The sequence below is a fragment of the Mycetomoellerius zeteki genome, unplaced genomic scaffold (genome assembly GCF_001594055.1).
Source record: "Mycetomoellerius zeteki isolate Tzet28-1 unplaced genomic scaffold, Tzet1.0 scaffold74, whole genome shotgun sequence".
Taxonomy (NCBI): Eukaryota; Metazoa; Arthropoda; class Insecta; order Hymenoptera; family Formicidae; genus Mycetomoellerius; species Mycetomoellerius zeteki.
The window spans coordinates 368,167-386,259 of record NW_017257764.1 but is presented as its reverse complement, the minus strand read 5'-3'; the positions used below and the strand labels follow the sequence as shown (position 1 = coordinate 386,259).

Genomic DNA, 18,093 nt, shown 5'->3' with positions numbered 1-18,093 from the left:
GCACTAACTGTTATGTGTCACTGATGAATTTCAAATAAAGCGAAATTGGAAACTTGATGTTACTTCGCAATTAAAAATTTTTATGGTAAAAAATTTTTATGTTTTCAATTCTGTCCGCTAATATTATTTAATCTACTACTTAGAATTGTATTTTTGACCTCAACTCGAATAAAGCATTATCTAAATAACCTATAGGTCAAGTTTCATAAAAATTGAACGAGCAGTTTATAAAATAAAAGAGAGTGACTAAAAAAAGGCGGCCCGCAAAGGGTTAATTAAAGGACTTACAACAGTGAGCTAATCTACATTTTATAAAAACGGAGTAAATAAATTTTGAAGTTAAAATCATTTGTATTTCCTATTGCTTTAATGTATTTATTTTGTTTTTACAAAATTATATAACCCACTGTTACAATAAACCCTTTCATTTTTATAAACTGAGCTAGTATAGTGTATTTACACGTTTTCATGCATCTTACTGATTATAATTAGTAAGACAAAAATGCGCGAAGACGCTATAGCTTAGCTCAGTTTGTAATGAAAATTAATGAAACACGTCTGTAACTCAGAAGATAAATTCAATGTTTATACGAACTGTAATATTATATTTTGTACGTGTTATTTTGGTGTCATGTATTCATTCCGAAAGTTGTACTCACACACTATAAAACATCCTATATGTTCAGTATTCACAAGTGAATAAATGTTTATTCATCATTAACAAGTGGTCGAACAGCAAACACACATTTTTATTCGTCATTTGTGTATAGCTGACTAATGAGTAAGTTTTATTCAAATAAAAAGGCGAATTATGAGTACATTTTTATTCTTCATATGTTTTCGTTATATTTAAATGAAAAGTTATTGAATAATGCTCATCTCTGATATAAAATACTTTGCAAAAAATAGATTAAATTGTTTAAAAAATGATAAGAATAAATTTCATACCTGGCACTGTATTCATCCAACACAAAAACTTGACCAGGCGAGAACCAGCCGAGCGAGCAGTAAGGATCGTTCAACCTATAGTCCAGCATCAAGTTCTGCAAGTACTTGAATAGTCCTGGATGATCAAACTTGCACGGATCTGCACTGATATAGTCTTCCATACCGTGCTTCTTCGCGCGGTCGGCGTCACCTTGAATCTTACTTATGGTTGAATTTTTGTCAACTACGGAGACTGGCGGGGTAGGCTTGTGCGACTGACCAGTCGCCCGATACATTGCCATCACCCACAAGTGACATTCGTTCTCGTCGTCCGAGGCGTATACTATATTATCGCCTTCACGAACAGCGTTGAAGAAATACCTGTGGAATACACGCGACTCGTGATTACAAATTGGGCGATTGAGATATACAACCCTTGCTCGTCAATTGTGAAACATCTTGCCACTGATAACAATTTTACTCATCCCATACAGCACAGAATTTGCAGCAATATCGCTGTAAAGTCTCTGCAATATTGTTGTAACATACAATGTTGCTGCAATGTTGCAGCAGTATTACTGCAACTTTTGTGCAACTTTGTGCTGTAAGGGATAATTTCTCATAAAAATTTTTTATAATTTTACATATCAACAATTTGTAAGTAATTATGTGAAATTATGGAAAATTTTTTTAAATTTTAAACATTTTCTGATTATTTTTTCTAATAACACGAAATAAGAAATATCATAATTCCTCAAAACAATCCGGTGAGAAATTATGAAATTTTCCAGAAGATTTCCAAATATTATTTTATAATATTTTTTTTCCCCAATAAGTAATCAGAAATCTCATAATTTCTTAGAACAATCGCATAAGAAATTATAAGAAATTCTTCAGATTTTTAAATATTTTCTCATATCCAAATAGTAAATACAAAAGGGCAAATAAGCCTCGCAAGGATATCAGTTGCTAAAACAAATTGGTATGTGTGATTTAATACATAAATATAATGATACAAACATTTCGACCTTCTAAATGTCGATCATCTTTAGTGTCGTATACTTTACAAATTAGAAGATTTTCTCATATCTTTTCCAACAACAAGAAATCAGAAAAATTATGATAATCTAAGAAAAGTAAAAGTTTACATTAGGAGAGCTTCCTCTCCAACGCTCTTGACCTTGATATATGTTGTCAAAGTCATGAACCTGAATGACCTCCAACAGAGATAATTATTTCCCCGCTTTGCATGAAAAGTCGAATGACTTTAAGCAGGGGGAGAGAAATGAGGTGGACCGACTAAGAAAGTACAACTTTCCACGTGAAGCGAAGTCCATCTCACCTCTCGTCACTGAGGGAGGAGGGCTCTCCTAATGTAAACTATTACTATAAGATCGTTCTGAAAAATTATAAGATTTCTGATTTTATGTTATTAGAAAAAAATATGAGAACATTATTAGCAAATCTGAAAAATTTTTCATAATTTCACATAATTACTTACAGATTGTTGATATGAGACATTATGCAAAATTTCAGGAGACATTAAGAAAAAAATTTTGGCCAGAATATATACAGATAATGAGAAAGGAGTGCATAAATACTCCTAAATCCTGACATAACGGATAAGGTACAGTTTTCATAATCCTGAGGTCCTGCCCTACTGAAAAAATTATGTCACAATGTTATATGATGAAATCATGTAATTAAATATAAATCATGTAACGCGGATTGCTCCAAATCAGTACGTGATTTTTTAAAATCACGTAATTTGAAAAAATCACATGATATTAAAAATAATTTCATCTATTATGATTTTATAATTATCGAATTTTAAAGAATTGAATGAGATAGAAATAGAAGAAGAAAGAACATATCATCATGTGATTTTTAAGTACGTAATTTTAAAAAATCACATACTGATTTGGAACAATCCATTACGTGATTTACATGTTTTAATTGCATGATTTCGTGCAACAATATGACGTGATTTTTTTTCAGTAGGTTCAAAACCCGGTAAGTAAAAAAATTAAAGTAAAAAGAATAATGTAATATAAAAAATTGCAACTAATTATGCAATAAAAATTATATCAAATTTAGATACTCTTGATGACCGTACAAATGAATAAATTAAAAAAAAAAAAGATTTCATATTATTTTTTAAATTTTGTTTTAAACGAATTTCTGGAAAAAAATTTGAGAAAAAAATTATTATTAAGTTATTATTGGTGAGAAAATATAAAAAATGAAATATTTTATATGAGAAAATATGAAAAAAAATACGACATATTTGAAAAGAGAAAATTTTACAAATGATAAAATATATAGAAAAAGTCATATATTCTCATTGCATTTGATGAGTATTTATGAGTATTTATGAGAAAGTGATCATTCTATGAGTAAATATGACATATTATCTGAAAAATTATGAAAAATTATAAGAAATTATAAAAAATTATGAAACATTTTATGAGAAATTATATGAGAAAAATGTTTACCAGCACTCTTAACGACAGTGTCGATATCGTTATAGTGTCGTTGCGCAGATATTTTATATGGTGAAGAAGCTGCGCAACGACACGTAACGATATCAACATTGTCGTTAGAAGTTAGAGAATAGGGCCCAGGTCGATCACATTAAAAATTTACGTATAAAAATCACATTTTTAATGTGTCAGATTAATCAAAAGCTAATTACTTTTCAAAGTATTAGATGCTAATCTATTTTTTACTATAAAATCAACTTAAAAATAACTTAGAATTAACTTAAACAAAGAAATTTATGTTTTTTAAATTATTATAGAATTATGTAAAACGTCCAATAGTGGTTTTGTAATACTAAAACAAATTTAATTAAATTTTTATTACTAAAAATAAAAATTAATTAATATCTGACGACGACAAACGATTGTAATAGGCAACCTTATAAATCTGTGCGACTATGAGCTGCTGCAGCAGGGATTAGGTATTTTTCAACCTTTTTTCAAGGGAGAAAAATTTACCTTCCTCCCTCCAAATCCATGCCGACCATGATATTAGCGGAAACGGCCTCGATATAGTCCACTGTATAGCCATCGAGCTGCATCATTTCCGACGGCTCGCTTTTCTTTTCTTTGTACGAGCACATCGCAAATGTGTACTGCGAGACCTGGACCAACACAAAGTACCGCTTCTTCCACTTTTTCCATACGGACTTGCCCATCGCGTAGAGATAGCCGCAGTGCTTCATGTTAAGCGGCTTGTCCATACGGCAGGCGATCTTCATACGTAGATCCTGATCGGCGCAGTTCTTGGGTACGTTCATGCGGTGCCACTCGGGCACTTTGCATGACAGTGGGGTAGGCCGTAGGATCACCTTGCCTAGCTCCTTATCGTCGAGCGCAAGCATCGCTGGATTTTCGGTGTACAATCTGACCTTGACCACTGGCAGCGGATGCATTGTCGTAAAGTCACCCTGAGTGTCCCACCTATAAATAGGACCCATGGACGAGAATGATGCGGTCGGTCCTGACCTCCCATGGATATATCGTGATCGGAATCCCCGATCATCGATTGTTTTTCTTTACTCACATAGGCTTGGAAGCCTCAGCCTGATCGGTCTGCAGCTTCTCGCCGCCCTCCACTTCCATAGTGCAATAAACTATTCTATCAGGTGCTAGGCTTTTGAGGCCCTTGACCTCCATTACGACTACTTCCAGCTGGAAGGTCAGACCGACGTCCATTTTCGTCAGCTGGGGATCGGAATCGGCGGAGTCGCCCTCCAATTTAGCGAGGGAACCCTGGCCGCGGCAGCGGGAGCGCTCACCACGATGGTTGTAGCGCTTCAGCTTCTGCAGCCCGTATTTGCTGTCTATCGAACCCTTGGAGACTGGTAACGACTCCAAATTAGTCATTAGCAGGTTGATAGACACCTTCTGCTCCTCGATGTAGAGCGACTCCATCTCTTTCAGAAGAAATCTAGGCAAGAGCTTGCGATTCTAGGGATAAAGAAGGAATGTCGGTGTTCTATTCAGGAACAAGTGGAAGCAATCGAAGGAACATCAGCAATAAAACAGATTGACAGACCACCTCCATGACCAAAATAAAACAGCAGTAAAATAGAATAAAAGCTTAAAAACGAGAAAAAAAAGCGATTGTCACGATACCTTCTCCATCTCGTTGACCTTCTGTACGCGACCGTCCAGCTCCCTCCTGATGGCGGCAGCCTGTTCATCGGCTGAGTCCAACAGGAGGGCGTTGAACAGAAGCTGGTGCTCGAACTTCTTGATGCCGAGTATCTGTTGAAACATGTCGTACAGCTGCTCCTTCGACAGTATCAGCTCCGAGTTCAAAGACTGCTGTTGCATCCTGGAAGGCCGTTTGGTGTCTTCATCACCAGTACCTTTCAAAATACAATCAAATTTGGCCAACCAAGACGTAAGCACAGTCTCTTTGCTCAATCCGTCGATTTCCGGGAGGCTCCGAACACGCTTCTCAATGTTCTTCTTGAATACCTCGCGGAAGTCGCTCTGGGAGCATCCACCGCTCTGCACCATTTGTACCACTCGGTCTGACTTCAGGAACACGTCGTAGTAATTCTGTATGGCATTGTGGAATGCCTCGTCGGCCATGATCTGCGTTTCGCCCTTCAAAAAACTCTGCAAATCGAGTATGTTATAACGAGTACGTTATAAATTCTTCTTTTCGTAGCATAAATTGTAACATAAATATTAGTTCTAAATTTTACACCTTATTCCTTCTTATTTTATTGATATCTAAGGCAATTTGTTGAATAGAATTACGTATCGAACATTTTTTTCTAATATTAGACTCATTATATTTCTGTATATTAATAATTATAATATTGTAAATTTAATTTCAAATAAGAAATAAGAAAATAACGGTTATATTTTCGAATAAGACACCCTTCCGAGCTGAAACTTTACGGGTGATATTGTTACAACATACAATTGATTATTTGTGAAAATCTTATCTTCGGATTTTTTATAGTTTAAATGATAAAAAATAAAAAAAAGAAAAATTATGATCGAAAATAATTCTATATGTACATATTGGTATCTTGCGGTCCTTGGTAATCTTTTCAGAGAATCTGTGATCTAGTATATGATAGACTCATTAATTTAGGAAAAAAGATTTAAACGTTCAATATATATCTACTTTGCGTTGGGGCCATTGCTAATGTTTTCAAAATACATAATATTATAGAAATACATAATAGTATAAAATTATAGATTGATCATTAATTAGTAAGACGAAAGATTTAAACGCTAAATATATCTGTAAATATAAATGCTTTTTCTAGTGAAATAATTTAATATTTTAATCGTACATTGTTTGTAATATAATAATAATGTAATAATATTGTTCAGGATCGCGTTTGAGTTTATGGCAATTGAATCCACCATATATTAAAATCATAGATACTGAAAAGATTAGCAAAGGTATTACGCAAGATATCAATATGCGCATATATAAAATTATTTTTATATTTTTTCTCTTTTTATTTCCTATTATCTAAACTACAAAAATTTTTTGTACCGACGATGGGATCCTCATAAATAATCACTATAAATCGTAACAATATTATTTGTAAGGTTTCAGCTCAATCGGAGAGGTATTCCATTCAGAACACCCAAAATGATTTTATAACAAAACAAAGCAAGTAGTTATGAATGTAAATCTCATGCAGCTTTATAAGACGTGAAATACGATTGCGTTGGTACAGCGGGGACAGTCTATATTTGTAGTGGCAATAATTTAATATGATCGTACAGCTTCGATATATCTAAGAGCGACAAAGGTGAAGGTTACAGGTTAAACTATAAGACTCTGTATAAGGCTTCAAAAAGAAACGGCTATTCACCACGAAAGGTTTCTCCTATTTCATAAAATTATAAATACGTGTAATGGTTTAAAACTCCTGGATAATCACCACTGCCATATTGAATCGTGACGTCAGAAGCGAAAAAAAGCACGTGAAGTATTTTTATTTATATAGTACGTATTCGTAGTCTATTTTCACTTACACGTGCTTTTTATCACTTTCGATTATTTACTGACTGTTAGAAGAAATAGGCATAGTTTTCGTCTATTTTTACAAATGTTGAAACGATGTCGTCATTTTTGTTTATCCAAATTAATTCTATTTACAAAGTTAACTTTTCGCCGCGCACATAGCAATAATAGAGCAGTCTTTCGTTTTGAATGAAAACGCGTCGAATGAGCCTAATTTCATTAAAATCGAAGATGAGGTAACGATTCTAAATAAATACCGACTAAAATATGTGTACATAGCACTGCATTAAGTCGGTGACAGATTTCCTAATTTCAATAGTCGTCAATATTAACGCTTAATATCTCGGTTCGCGGGATTAGGCAACATTTTACTACCAGATTCTTTCGTTTCATACAAAAACGCGTCGAATGAACATAATTTCATTAAAATTGAAGGTGAGGGGCGTCTTCTAAATAATTACCTAAATAACTTATACGAGAAATCAATAACAGTCGAATTCTATATTGTCTACATGCGTGCGATTATAACTCAGGGTTAGTGTGTAAGGTTACCATCTTACAGGACTTAGGTTCGAATCCCGCTGAAACCCTGTGCGTTTTCAGAAATATATACATGCGTACAAAAATATTCGGCGTATCTCAAACATGATGAATATATGATGTAAATATAAGGAAAAAAGTTTGATTTTTTATTTTTTATATTTACATCACATTTGCATTTTGGTATCTAGGTGTTCGGCAAATAGAATCCCTATTGGAAACTATTGGAAACTATACATTACTTCACATAGAAAACCATTACGGATGGAGATTTATCGATTCAAAACGCTCATTAAAAACTATAGAACTTTTTTCTATAGTTCTCTATAGTAAATTTTAAGCAGGGTTCTTAGAATTGAACTTAAACGTCTAATTAAAACGTTATTGTTATACGAAAATTTATGTGTATGTGTGTGTGAGATACTGATGTAGTGATATGTAGTGATGTGTCAATAACACGTAAATCATTTATGTGTAAGTCCTACTTACTATGACTAATCGTTTTTAGGATCCCCTTAATATAGATACAAAATATTTTATTGTATATTTACCTGAAAACGAGAACATATAGTTTCCAGTTGTTGCTTCGTAACTTTCATCTGTCTTCGCGTCATGTCCATCGGTTGTTTGGCGTTGAATGGATAAGCGATACATCTAGATATGAAGACATAAAGCTGGATCCGAGTTTTCCTTTGTTCTTCTTCCCTCTCTTGCTTATCCTGAGGAAGACAAAAAAACTCGTATCGCCAGAGCAAAATAGCGCGTACTGTTAGAAAAATTATCGTCCGATTTATTTTCGTGAAAGAAATTGGATCAAGTAAAAGTTTCTCACAATTGTTTCAACCATTCGCAGTAAGAATTTTACTATTTCTAATATTAGATTTAATTAGATTTTCTACGGAGAGAAATTCTCCGATACACATTATATATATATATATATTTTCTTGATTACATTATTTATTTTATATCACACAAGTTTCACTATGCTTTTCAAATATCTAAAGCCTCATCTACAATAATCAAGTTATGTCGCATGTCGTATAAGAATGTTGCAGAAGTTTCTAGTCATACAGTTGTTGCAGTCGCAAGAGCTATTGTCGTAGGGAGTTGAGCCAACTTCAATTTTCTGTGATTGCGACAGGCGTGTCGCACAGTATGAAAAAATCAATCTGAATTTAATTATTAAAAATTAATTAAAAATTTATCGATCAAAATGAGAATGATTTCTCTTCAGATCGTTCACTTGTCACACCATGCATCGGTGGCTTAGCCAATCACAGCACAGAAAGTTTGGCGACATAAGCTTGCTGACGACCATTGACGATTTGCAAGTATTGCTAGTTGGCTCATAGTGAATTTTATTGCGACCATTATAGATATTCATCTAGCGACACTCTTGAAACATGTGATAAATTTTCCTACGTCATTACTACTCACGACATGCGACACAACCTGTGCAACTATCGTAGATAAGGCTTAAAAAAATACTGCGAGCAAAAAGATATCGGGAAGAGAAAAACATTCATTGTCCTCGCATACTTGCAATTCCGCTTCTGTCTTCTCGCTGGCCACCGAAGGAGACGGACTAGTGGGCCGTTGAGCATAATTCGAAGCATCTTGGGCTGCGCTCATCGATGGCGACAGAGAGTTTCTGGAGCTGGTGAGATTGGGCACGTCCAGACCGGCCCCAGCGGTTTCCTGTGGTCCCGTAGTGGCACGACTCCCGGATCCATGGGTACTTGCGGTGCTCGAAGCGCCCACGTGGTTTGGACCACCAGGCGAGGCGGTGAGGCTAGATGCGAGCGAACCGACGCTACCGGAACCTGGACCGTTTCCAATACTTCCGGGATGACGACGGGAACCGTGAGAGCTACCGCTCCCGGCACGGCCGCCGCCACTACCACCGCCACCGCTACCATGATGCGTACTTTGGTCCTCCTCACTCTCCTCCTCGGATGAGCTTGGGTCTATCATCGTTTAAGAAGAAATGCTCTAAGGGGTACGCACGCGGTTCTTGACCCCCCCCTCACAAGAGGTCCAGCCGCTTCACGTGGTTACGGAGCCGTCGTGTTTTACTACTTCCGTAGTATTGGTCACGCTCTTCTATAAAACTGAAATATTATTTCTATTATTTTTTAATGTGCATGTATCTATAATTGAGAGAGAAAGAGAGAGAAATCAGAATCGTCATTTATTAAACGTTATAAGCATACAAATATTATTACAAAACAAAAAGAACAATACAGTTACTACAATTAAAATATGAGATAGTAGTAAAAAATGGAAATGAAGAAAAAAAATTAATTTAAATAAAGAGACAGAGAAAAACAGAGAGAATTGCTTATGTTTTTTAAGAATTACTTATATTTTTTAAAAATATATAACGTAAATACAGAAAATAATCGATAATAAAAACAAATTTACAACACGAAGTATTGTAATGAGATGATATAATTAATAAGAAACTAATAAGTTCTTTAAAGTTAGCTCACGTTAAATTATATGGCTGAGGATTAGTGCATTTTATAGTACGAAGTAAAACCATTCCCTTTCTCTTACGCAAACTCGGATTATTTTGTTAAGCGTATAGCGAATTCAATTATCTCGATTAAGTTAGGAATTTCATACTAACAATAAGTGTAAGACAAATTAATATAGTTAATGTGTGCCAACCGTGGTGATTGTTTCGTTCATTTTGTTTAATATAAGCGCGGCAGTTATGCGTCAAATTTACTTGCAGGTTCGCGCATTTACGCGCAATTTTCATCTGATCTTTCACGTAAAAGTGCGTATTCGACGCGAACTGTAGCTCGTATAATTACAGGCCGTCATATAAAGGCGAAGAAAGCCATTTATCCTAATCCCGTTACGTTGTTATGCGCAAAACAGAAATTTGCAATCCGCCAGCGTCGGGTACGCTTTTCGTCATCACGAAAATTCTGAAAGGACCTGTCAAATAGTTTCTGAGGTACATCCTTAGTTCCATTTCTCTATTAAGTTCCTGGATCCGCAAATAAACCTTTAGCGAGCATCATGTTATCAAAATATATTTAAAGCTTACGTAAAGGCAGGGTAACGAAGAGATCAGTCACGCATCTTAACAGAAACATGAATTTAATTCTGGTAATACGTCGAAGACACAACTGAATTTATCGATTTACAGGATACTTTGTGCGCGCGGCTTTCGCGCACAGTACCTTAATTATAATTGATCGTTTGAAAAATGTGTAGCTTCTCTTAAAATGTTATTAGATTGCTTCGGGCGGGTTCAATCGACTCTTTCATGAGACTTTCTAGAAGTGAGTGTGAAAACTTTTCCAAGAGAAAAAATATACAAATTATTATGCACGACAGTAGAATCTAAAATATATGTTCCAAAATGAAACTTAAAATGCTGAAAGACAGCTTAAAATTTGAAGATAGGTATATAAAGATCTATTAGTACAATATAGTACAGGAAGAAAACAGTTCTAAATATCATAGAGTCCAGAGCAAAAAATAAAAATAAAATGATCATATTACATTATTTCCAACACAGTTATTTAAAAAATGTAATTATATAATCGAAAGTATGGAACCATTACAGTTAAATTAAATGTTTTAAACATTCTGAAAATATTATACAATTGTATTTTTGTATAATGTAATTAAAATTCTTACGATTATAACTTAATAAAATTTTTCATATTTTTAAATTTTATTCGTGTTTCATTAAAAACACTTGCTTACAAGAGAAGTTTCACAACTGTCCGGAATCGATTTCATGATCTCCATGAAATATGTTGTTAAACACGAAAATCTAAGAGACACGTATTTTTTTATACGTACCCTAACTCATGTTTAAGGGGTGAAACACTTATTTGGAAAAAAAAGAAAAAAAACGGTATTTTTCTTTCGAGGCGAATATCGTCGGAAGTATAAAAGATTTGTTAAACAAAAGTTGTACGGTTTCAACAGTACTTCAATGTTGTGAAAAAAAATTTTTTAATTTTTTTTGTTTAACAATTATTATACCAAAAAATTAAAAAAATTAAAAAATTTGTTTTTCTTCGCAACATATATTGAAGTACTCTTACAACAACATATTTCATGGAAAATCAAATTGGTTCCGGACAGTTGTGAAACTTTCTTTGTTAATAAAAATATATTCGCCCCCCCAAATTGAATATCTGTCATTTGTCGAATATCTTTCTACTTACAAACAAACTTATAGCAGAGAGAAGTCTCAAACAAATTTATTGACCGTTTCAATAGAATAAATACGTTCCCGTATTTATTGACAGCATAATATGCTCCCGCATAGAACGGTTCATGGGCTACGGGTGGCAAGCTTAATTGCATTTAATCTCTCCATACGCGCGATACAAGTCCATCGATAATTACATCGGCCCTTTGATGTGCGCTTGTTAATAGTATACAGTCTTTCGCCCACACTCTCGCGTGCGCGTGATACAAGTCACGCTTGATTTAAATTGTCTTCCGTCCTGCGAGGGGCTCGCCTTCGAACCAGTATCGGAAAAGCGCATCGTTGTGTGAAAATGCGTAATATCTTTGAATGAAATGTTCAAATATATTGTGCAAATATATTGTGAAAAACTTGCGATAAAATCCGCGAGCTATTGCAAGGATACACCAAATCGATCGAAAGATATCGAAAATTATTTTCTACAAATTCTATAGATATTAATTTTTATGTGACGCATTCGAAAGAATTACTTTCGCAAAAAAAATTTCTCGATTTTTTATTAAATTCCTAGATTGGAGGAATAATGAACTATAAATAAATTCAATAAGAAATTTAAAAAACTAAGGACTCACACAAGAACCTTCAATGTAATAATAAATAATACTGAAAAAGGTAAATTCCAATCAAACGCGGAAGGTAGTGCGCAAATGAAAATACATACACAGTATGACAAAAAAGTTTTTAGGACTGAGCTCATAAATAAAACATAAAGCATCATAAATAAAACTTTATTACAATTATTCTACATACGATCCTTATAAAAGATACAACGTTTGGTGCGTTTCATCAGCCGCTCCAAAACGTGCTGGAAATTCGTTGCTGGAATGCTTCATAGCTCCCTCTTTACAAAGGGATCGTCCTAGATCGTCTTGATAACGTCGAATCGCCATCCTTCAGCTTCAGTTTCAGCTTTGGAAACAAAAAGTAATTCGCCGGTACCAAGTCCGGCAAATACGAGGGATGGTATAGTATATAACACGGTAACATTTTAAAACTGACGAGTTACAGCTGCATTGTGAGACAGCGCGTTATCGCAGCAAGCGCCAATTTTTGTTTGCGTGCAAATCTGGACGCAACACGCGCGATGCGCTTCAACAGCCGATCCACTACATTTGCGTAGAACGTTGCATTCACTGTTTGTCCTAAAGGAACGAATTCTTATGAATCATTCCTCTGGAGTCAAATTGATTGGATGTATAATTTTATAAGGATTGTATGTAGAATAATTGGTAATTAAAATTTATTTACGATGCTTTTTGTTTTATTTATGAGCTCAGTTCTAAAACTTTTTGGCCACACTATATGTAAAAAGAAATTAAAGTCAATACATAACAAATATTTCGGCACATTTTTTGGGCCATTTTCAGTGTATGAAGTTGTCACAGAATTATTATGTAAAAATTAATCCATAAATCCAAGGAGAAATGGAAAGCTTCAAAGCAAAATGTTGGTTGCACAGTCAAAAAGCGGTCAAGTCTTTAATGACTCCAGATCATGGTTAAACAGGCACATAACACAAGTACACGCACGCACGCACGCACGCACGCACGCACGCACGCACGCACGCACGCACACACGGAGTTACAACCATAATTTAAAAAATTAATAATAAAAAAGATTAAAAAATTAAAAGGAAGAAGACAGAGGCCAAACAAAGCGACGTAAACGTTACAATAATTGATTAAAAAATGATTGTCATTTTTTTAATTATTCCTTTTAATTACTATTAATTTTTTCTTATAATTATGATTCCGTTGTACTTGTGTGCCTGAAGATGTGCCGAAACCTTTGTAATGTATTGATTTTGATCTAATTTTTTTATATCTTTTTGTATACCGCCTTCTGCACTCGATTCGAATTTGCTTCTTTTTAATATCATTTATTAAAAGTAAATAATAAAAGCAAATAATGTTCACTAAATCAATGTCTTGGAAATAAATAAAATAAAATTAAAATTGTATTTATTCCATCTTCTTTACAAAATATATTTACTCATTTTTAAAGATTATTTCAATAGATTTAGGACGTTTCTCTCTCTCTCTCTCTCTCTCTCTCTCTCTCTCTCTCTCTCTCTCTATCTATCTCTCTACACTAGATAATTATTTTTAAAATAAATTAATGTCTTCTCTTATCCACATAGATCTTATAAATATGGATACGCCATGTACCTATAATAATTAAAGGATCGAGTTGACAGAGCGAGAGAGTATAATGTCTTCTATTCTTTTATGAGAATGAGACTATTGCGCCGACTCGGGCGTGATATCATATAAATATGTATAATTCAATTGTTTTAATACATTTTAAAACATAATCATTCATTAAATGCTAACGAACGAAAGGAAATATTGTCATTATTCCTCCAATATACACCACATAACTCCAATATATTATACATCACATCGTCGTATCATTTTTGCAAAACTTAGTCAATTATAACCTGTCGGTTAAAATGATAGTCGATGCATGATATATTTGTTCATCATTTCTTATATGTCATTTCGAAGCATACGTGTCGTACACTTGGTACAACGAAGGATAGAAGATATAACGCATTTACTGTCTCTTTTTATCTAACAGGAAAGGCATATCCGTGTGATAAGGTATATGTTCTTATCAGTTTTAAAATTTCATCTATAACATCCTGTAATACTAGTTAACAAGTCTAATTCATTTGTTTTCCAAATAAATTTTCACTAAATTAAATAAAAAATTAAACCGGCACAAAGGAATTTATACATAAGCGATTTGAGCAGTATGAAGGAATCGTTGGATTTATCTTCTTTCTTTTATTCAGTTTCACTTGTTAAATCTGAAAATCGTAATTAAAATAATTTTAGTATCCAGGAAATATAATTTTGGGACACGCAACACAACACATTTTAACAGAAAAAAGCAATTAATTTTATCATTTTGTCGATCCATGTCTACGATAATTTCTCTTTGTTTTTATAAAAATTATTTATTTTAAATAAAAATCAATTGTTAGTAAAGTCGTGACTTTTACTCGTACTACAGAATAAATATAATAAGATTTCATAGTGAAGGTTATATTACTATTATTGTGAAAGTGTTCATAAAGCAGAATACTAAAGACCTATTTTTTTAGCTGAATTTTTTGTGCCCACTCACAGAAAAGATTTCTATATTCAATGTTATTACTTCTCGATCTAGAATAAAATAAGATCAATATAGAGCTAATCGTATTTTTTCTTGAGAAAATATTTTCTTCTTAAATGAAAAATTCTCAAATTTAGAATAAAGTATTCTTGATGCTATTCCATTAATTTTCTTAACAGAAAAATTTAGGTTACATTTTTCGGCAACGAATTTCCTATTGGTTGTGTATTTTATATATGTATGGTCCAATAAGATTCTTATTCTTTTATTAATTTATTAAGAAAATAATTTGTTTAAAACGTACGCATTGCAGTATTCGCAATAATAATTTATTAATATCATCTATATTGGTGTGGACTTACTCCTTTGCTTTTTTTTGCCTTTTCTTCATTGTAGTCACATTTGGTAAGTACTTCCTCACAATAATCTGTTCACAGTTTCTATAGATTTTACATAAAGAGATTTTTGTTCAACGTTCTCAAATAATTTACACAGATTCGGCGTTTTCCAACATTTTATCTGGTTTTTGTGGCTCTCATGTACACGACTCATCAAGTTAGTGTAACATCACATATCGACACGTAAAATTCCACTGCGTGTTAAATTCTAAAGCTCGAAAAGAAAATTCGGTTGGCGAGCGACAGCTACGTGTCGTAGGACCTAAATGCGCAGAAGCCGTCGATAAGAAACTTCCGGCTGGCGAAATCGAAGCGAGGAAAGCTATCCGCGAGAAAAAAACTAGAAAAGGAAAGAGAAAGAGTAAGAAAAAGAAAGAGATAGAATTCACGACCGAGTTCTGACCTGCAATCAGATTCCGTCTCGATCGAAGAGAAAAGAGAAATACACTTGAATGCGTTTCCTTCTTTGTCTCTGGAATTTTTCCAGACGCGACAATCGATTTTCGCGTACAATGTCGAGCGTTCTCAGCACGAATGCGAAAACCGAACTGGAACGGAAGAAAGACGTGCGGGCCGTCACAGTGCACACATATCGATTGTCGCCAACCGTCCTTCTCACTTCCTCTTTCTCCTACTTCTCTTTCGAGCTGGATATCCGATTCACTCGCGCAACGCACGCGTGTGCACAGCACCGTATTAACGGCGCGGCGGCAGGCGGGCGAATAAAATTGCCACGGATCTGGAAAATCGAAGGAAATTAAAGAACATCAAAAAAATTTGAGAAATTCCGAAAAGATTTACGAATCTTTCAAACGCGAAGAGAATTAAATGGACTTGATCGATTACATTGTACAAATTCTCACTAAGAATTATATCAACTTAATCGCTTTCGATTTATACAGGCATATTTTTAATGTTTTTTAACTGCAATATTGACATTACTATTTTTTTTTTTTTCAGATTGTTTTCCTCTGCATTTATTTATCGAGATCAGCGCCATCTGATTATTCTGCAATCCTTGTTGCAACAATCATCAGATTTTTTTTAATGTCAGTGTAATAAGAAAAAAATTATAATTTCTATATATTGATGTAGATATCATAAAATCTACGGAAGATATTTCTCGTTTGCTTTTCTTATTTTTTTCTCTTCAACCAGATATTGAATACTCCTTAAGATTCCAAGAAAAAAATTTAATCCTAAAAAGTATTAAAACTCAAAATATTAAATATAAACAAAACAATATTGATATGTAAAAAATATGTAAATTTAACACATGGCAATTTTAATTTTAATAATATATGCAGCAAGACAAGTTTCAACTTTATTAATTGTAAGTCTTTCTCAATCGCTATTATGTATGTAGATTAGTATATTAAAAACAGAAAATAATAAATTAATAACCGAAGCCTATGCAGACATGACTGACGCAAAAAATATAGTGTAAACACAAAATATAATGTAATGAAATTGTAGAGTCCACAAATTAGTAGTTCACACGAACAAACAACGTCGAATTTTTAGAATTAGACTTATTGTTAGACTAATTCGATCTAATTGAATACAAAAATACGTATGTGTGCATGCGATATTAATAATGTAGTTTTATACAAGGATATGTCGATGTTCCTAAATCGTATGTGTGTAAATTGCATTTTCTCTAGAGATCCTCTAATTAGAGAGTCGCGATACGAGGAGCAGAGACTATAGTTAGAGACCCTCTTCACGGTTTCTTTCTCTTCAGGATCTCTAGTTTCAGTAAAATCAAGCGAGAGAGAGAGAGAGAGAGAGAGAGAGAGAAACATATTGCATCTTTTTCTAATCTTCGCACGTTTCTCGTGACATGTTTTTCTAATCTTGAAGTACCTTAAAGATTATATTACAAGAGAGAGATTATTAAGAAATTATATTATTATAAAATAGTTGGAAGCATCCAACGCTTGTAAATTATAATCCAGATAATACATGAACGTGTCGTATGGACGTCCGATAATGTACGCCCTATTTTGGTCATTCGGATATCTATTGGACGTCCGTTTGTCACAACTTCATACTACATTGAATACGGGCTATCCTATGTACATCTTATGGATGTCTAAATAAAGGATGTCCAAAATATATCGGATATACAATCAACGTGTATTTCATATCTATGAACGTGCAGACGTAAAATAGACATAAACTGGACGTCTATAGAACATCCTGTGTTATCTGGAAATATTCTTCGATGATAAAAATGAGCGGGTTAGGTGCAAAACGATCGGAAACGGATTACGTAACATAACGCGAAGTTCATCAAGTTAAAATACTAATTCGCATGTATAACGGTATGGATATTAATACGAGCGATTAACTTATTGGATTGTATAAACACGTACGACCTATGGGGAAAAGTTTCGAAATAGTAATGCGCGAGGGGATGGAGAAGGGAGGAGATGGTTCCGGTGCACGATTGCGCCGCAGTCGCGACGCAACCGCCAAACTTGTACGCGAAGAAATCGATAACCGGCTACGTGTGTATGTGTACCGTGTGCATACGTGTGTCTTGTAACATTCGACAGTTTGGTAATTAGCGGCGTGCCATCGCTGCATATTATTTCAAATTACAGATTCGTAGCTGAATTTACATTGGAGCTGCAACTTAGGACTTTGCCTAACATCACGATATATTACATATAAAGGAACACGGTAGTGTCGCTGTGCTTGTCTTAACACCGAGACATCGTCGTGTCTCGTGATAACAAAATTTATGTTTATTTAGAAATATTTTGAAGCACTATTTATGTTTAAAAAGGAATCCCCTCCCTCCCTCCCTCCCTCCATCTCTCTCTCTCTCTCTCTCTCTCTCTC

At 34.0% G+C, this 18,093-nt stretch overlaps 1 protein-coding gene across 5 annotated transcripts in view; it reads right to left on the bottom strand.

Annotated features, from left to right (window-relative positions):
• Cadps (calcium-dependent secretion activator 1) overlaps window positions 1–18,093 on the bottom strand; it is a 32,341-nt gene that overhangs the window by 8,333 nt on the left and 5,915 nt on the right. For 2 of the 5 annotated variants that reach the window (XM_018458647.1, XM_018458648.1), the window contains exons 1-6: window positions 9,019–9,453; window positions 8,031–8,198; window positions 5,070–5,561; window positions 4,495–4,901; window positions 3,927–4,391; window positions 949–1,308 (exon numbers count right to left, since the gene is read on the bottom strand). In XM_018458647.1, coding sequence (XP_018314149.1) covers window positions 949–1,308; window positions 3,927–4,391; window positions 4,495–4,901; window positions 5,070–5,561; window positions 8,031–8,198; window positions 9,019–9,453 — 2,327 coding nt within the window. The other 3 variants (XM_018458645.1, XM_018458646.1, XM_018458644.1) reach the window with 3 other exon arrangements.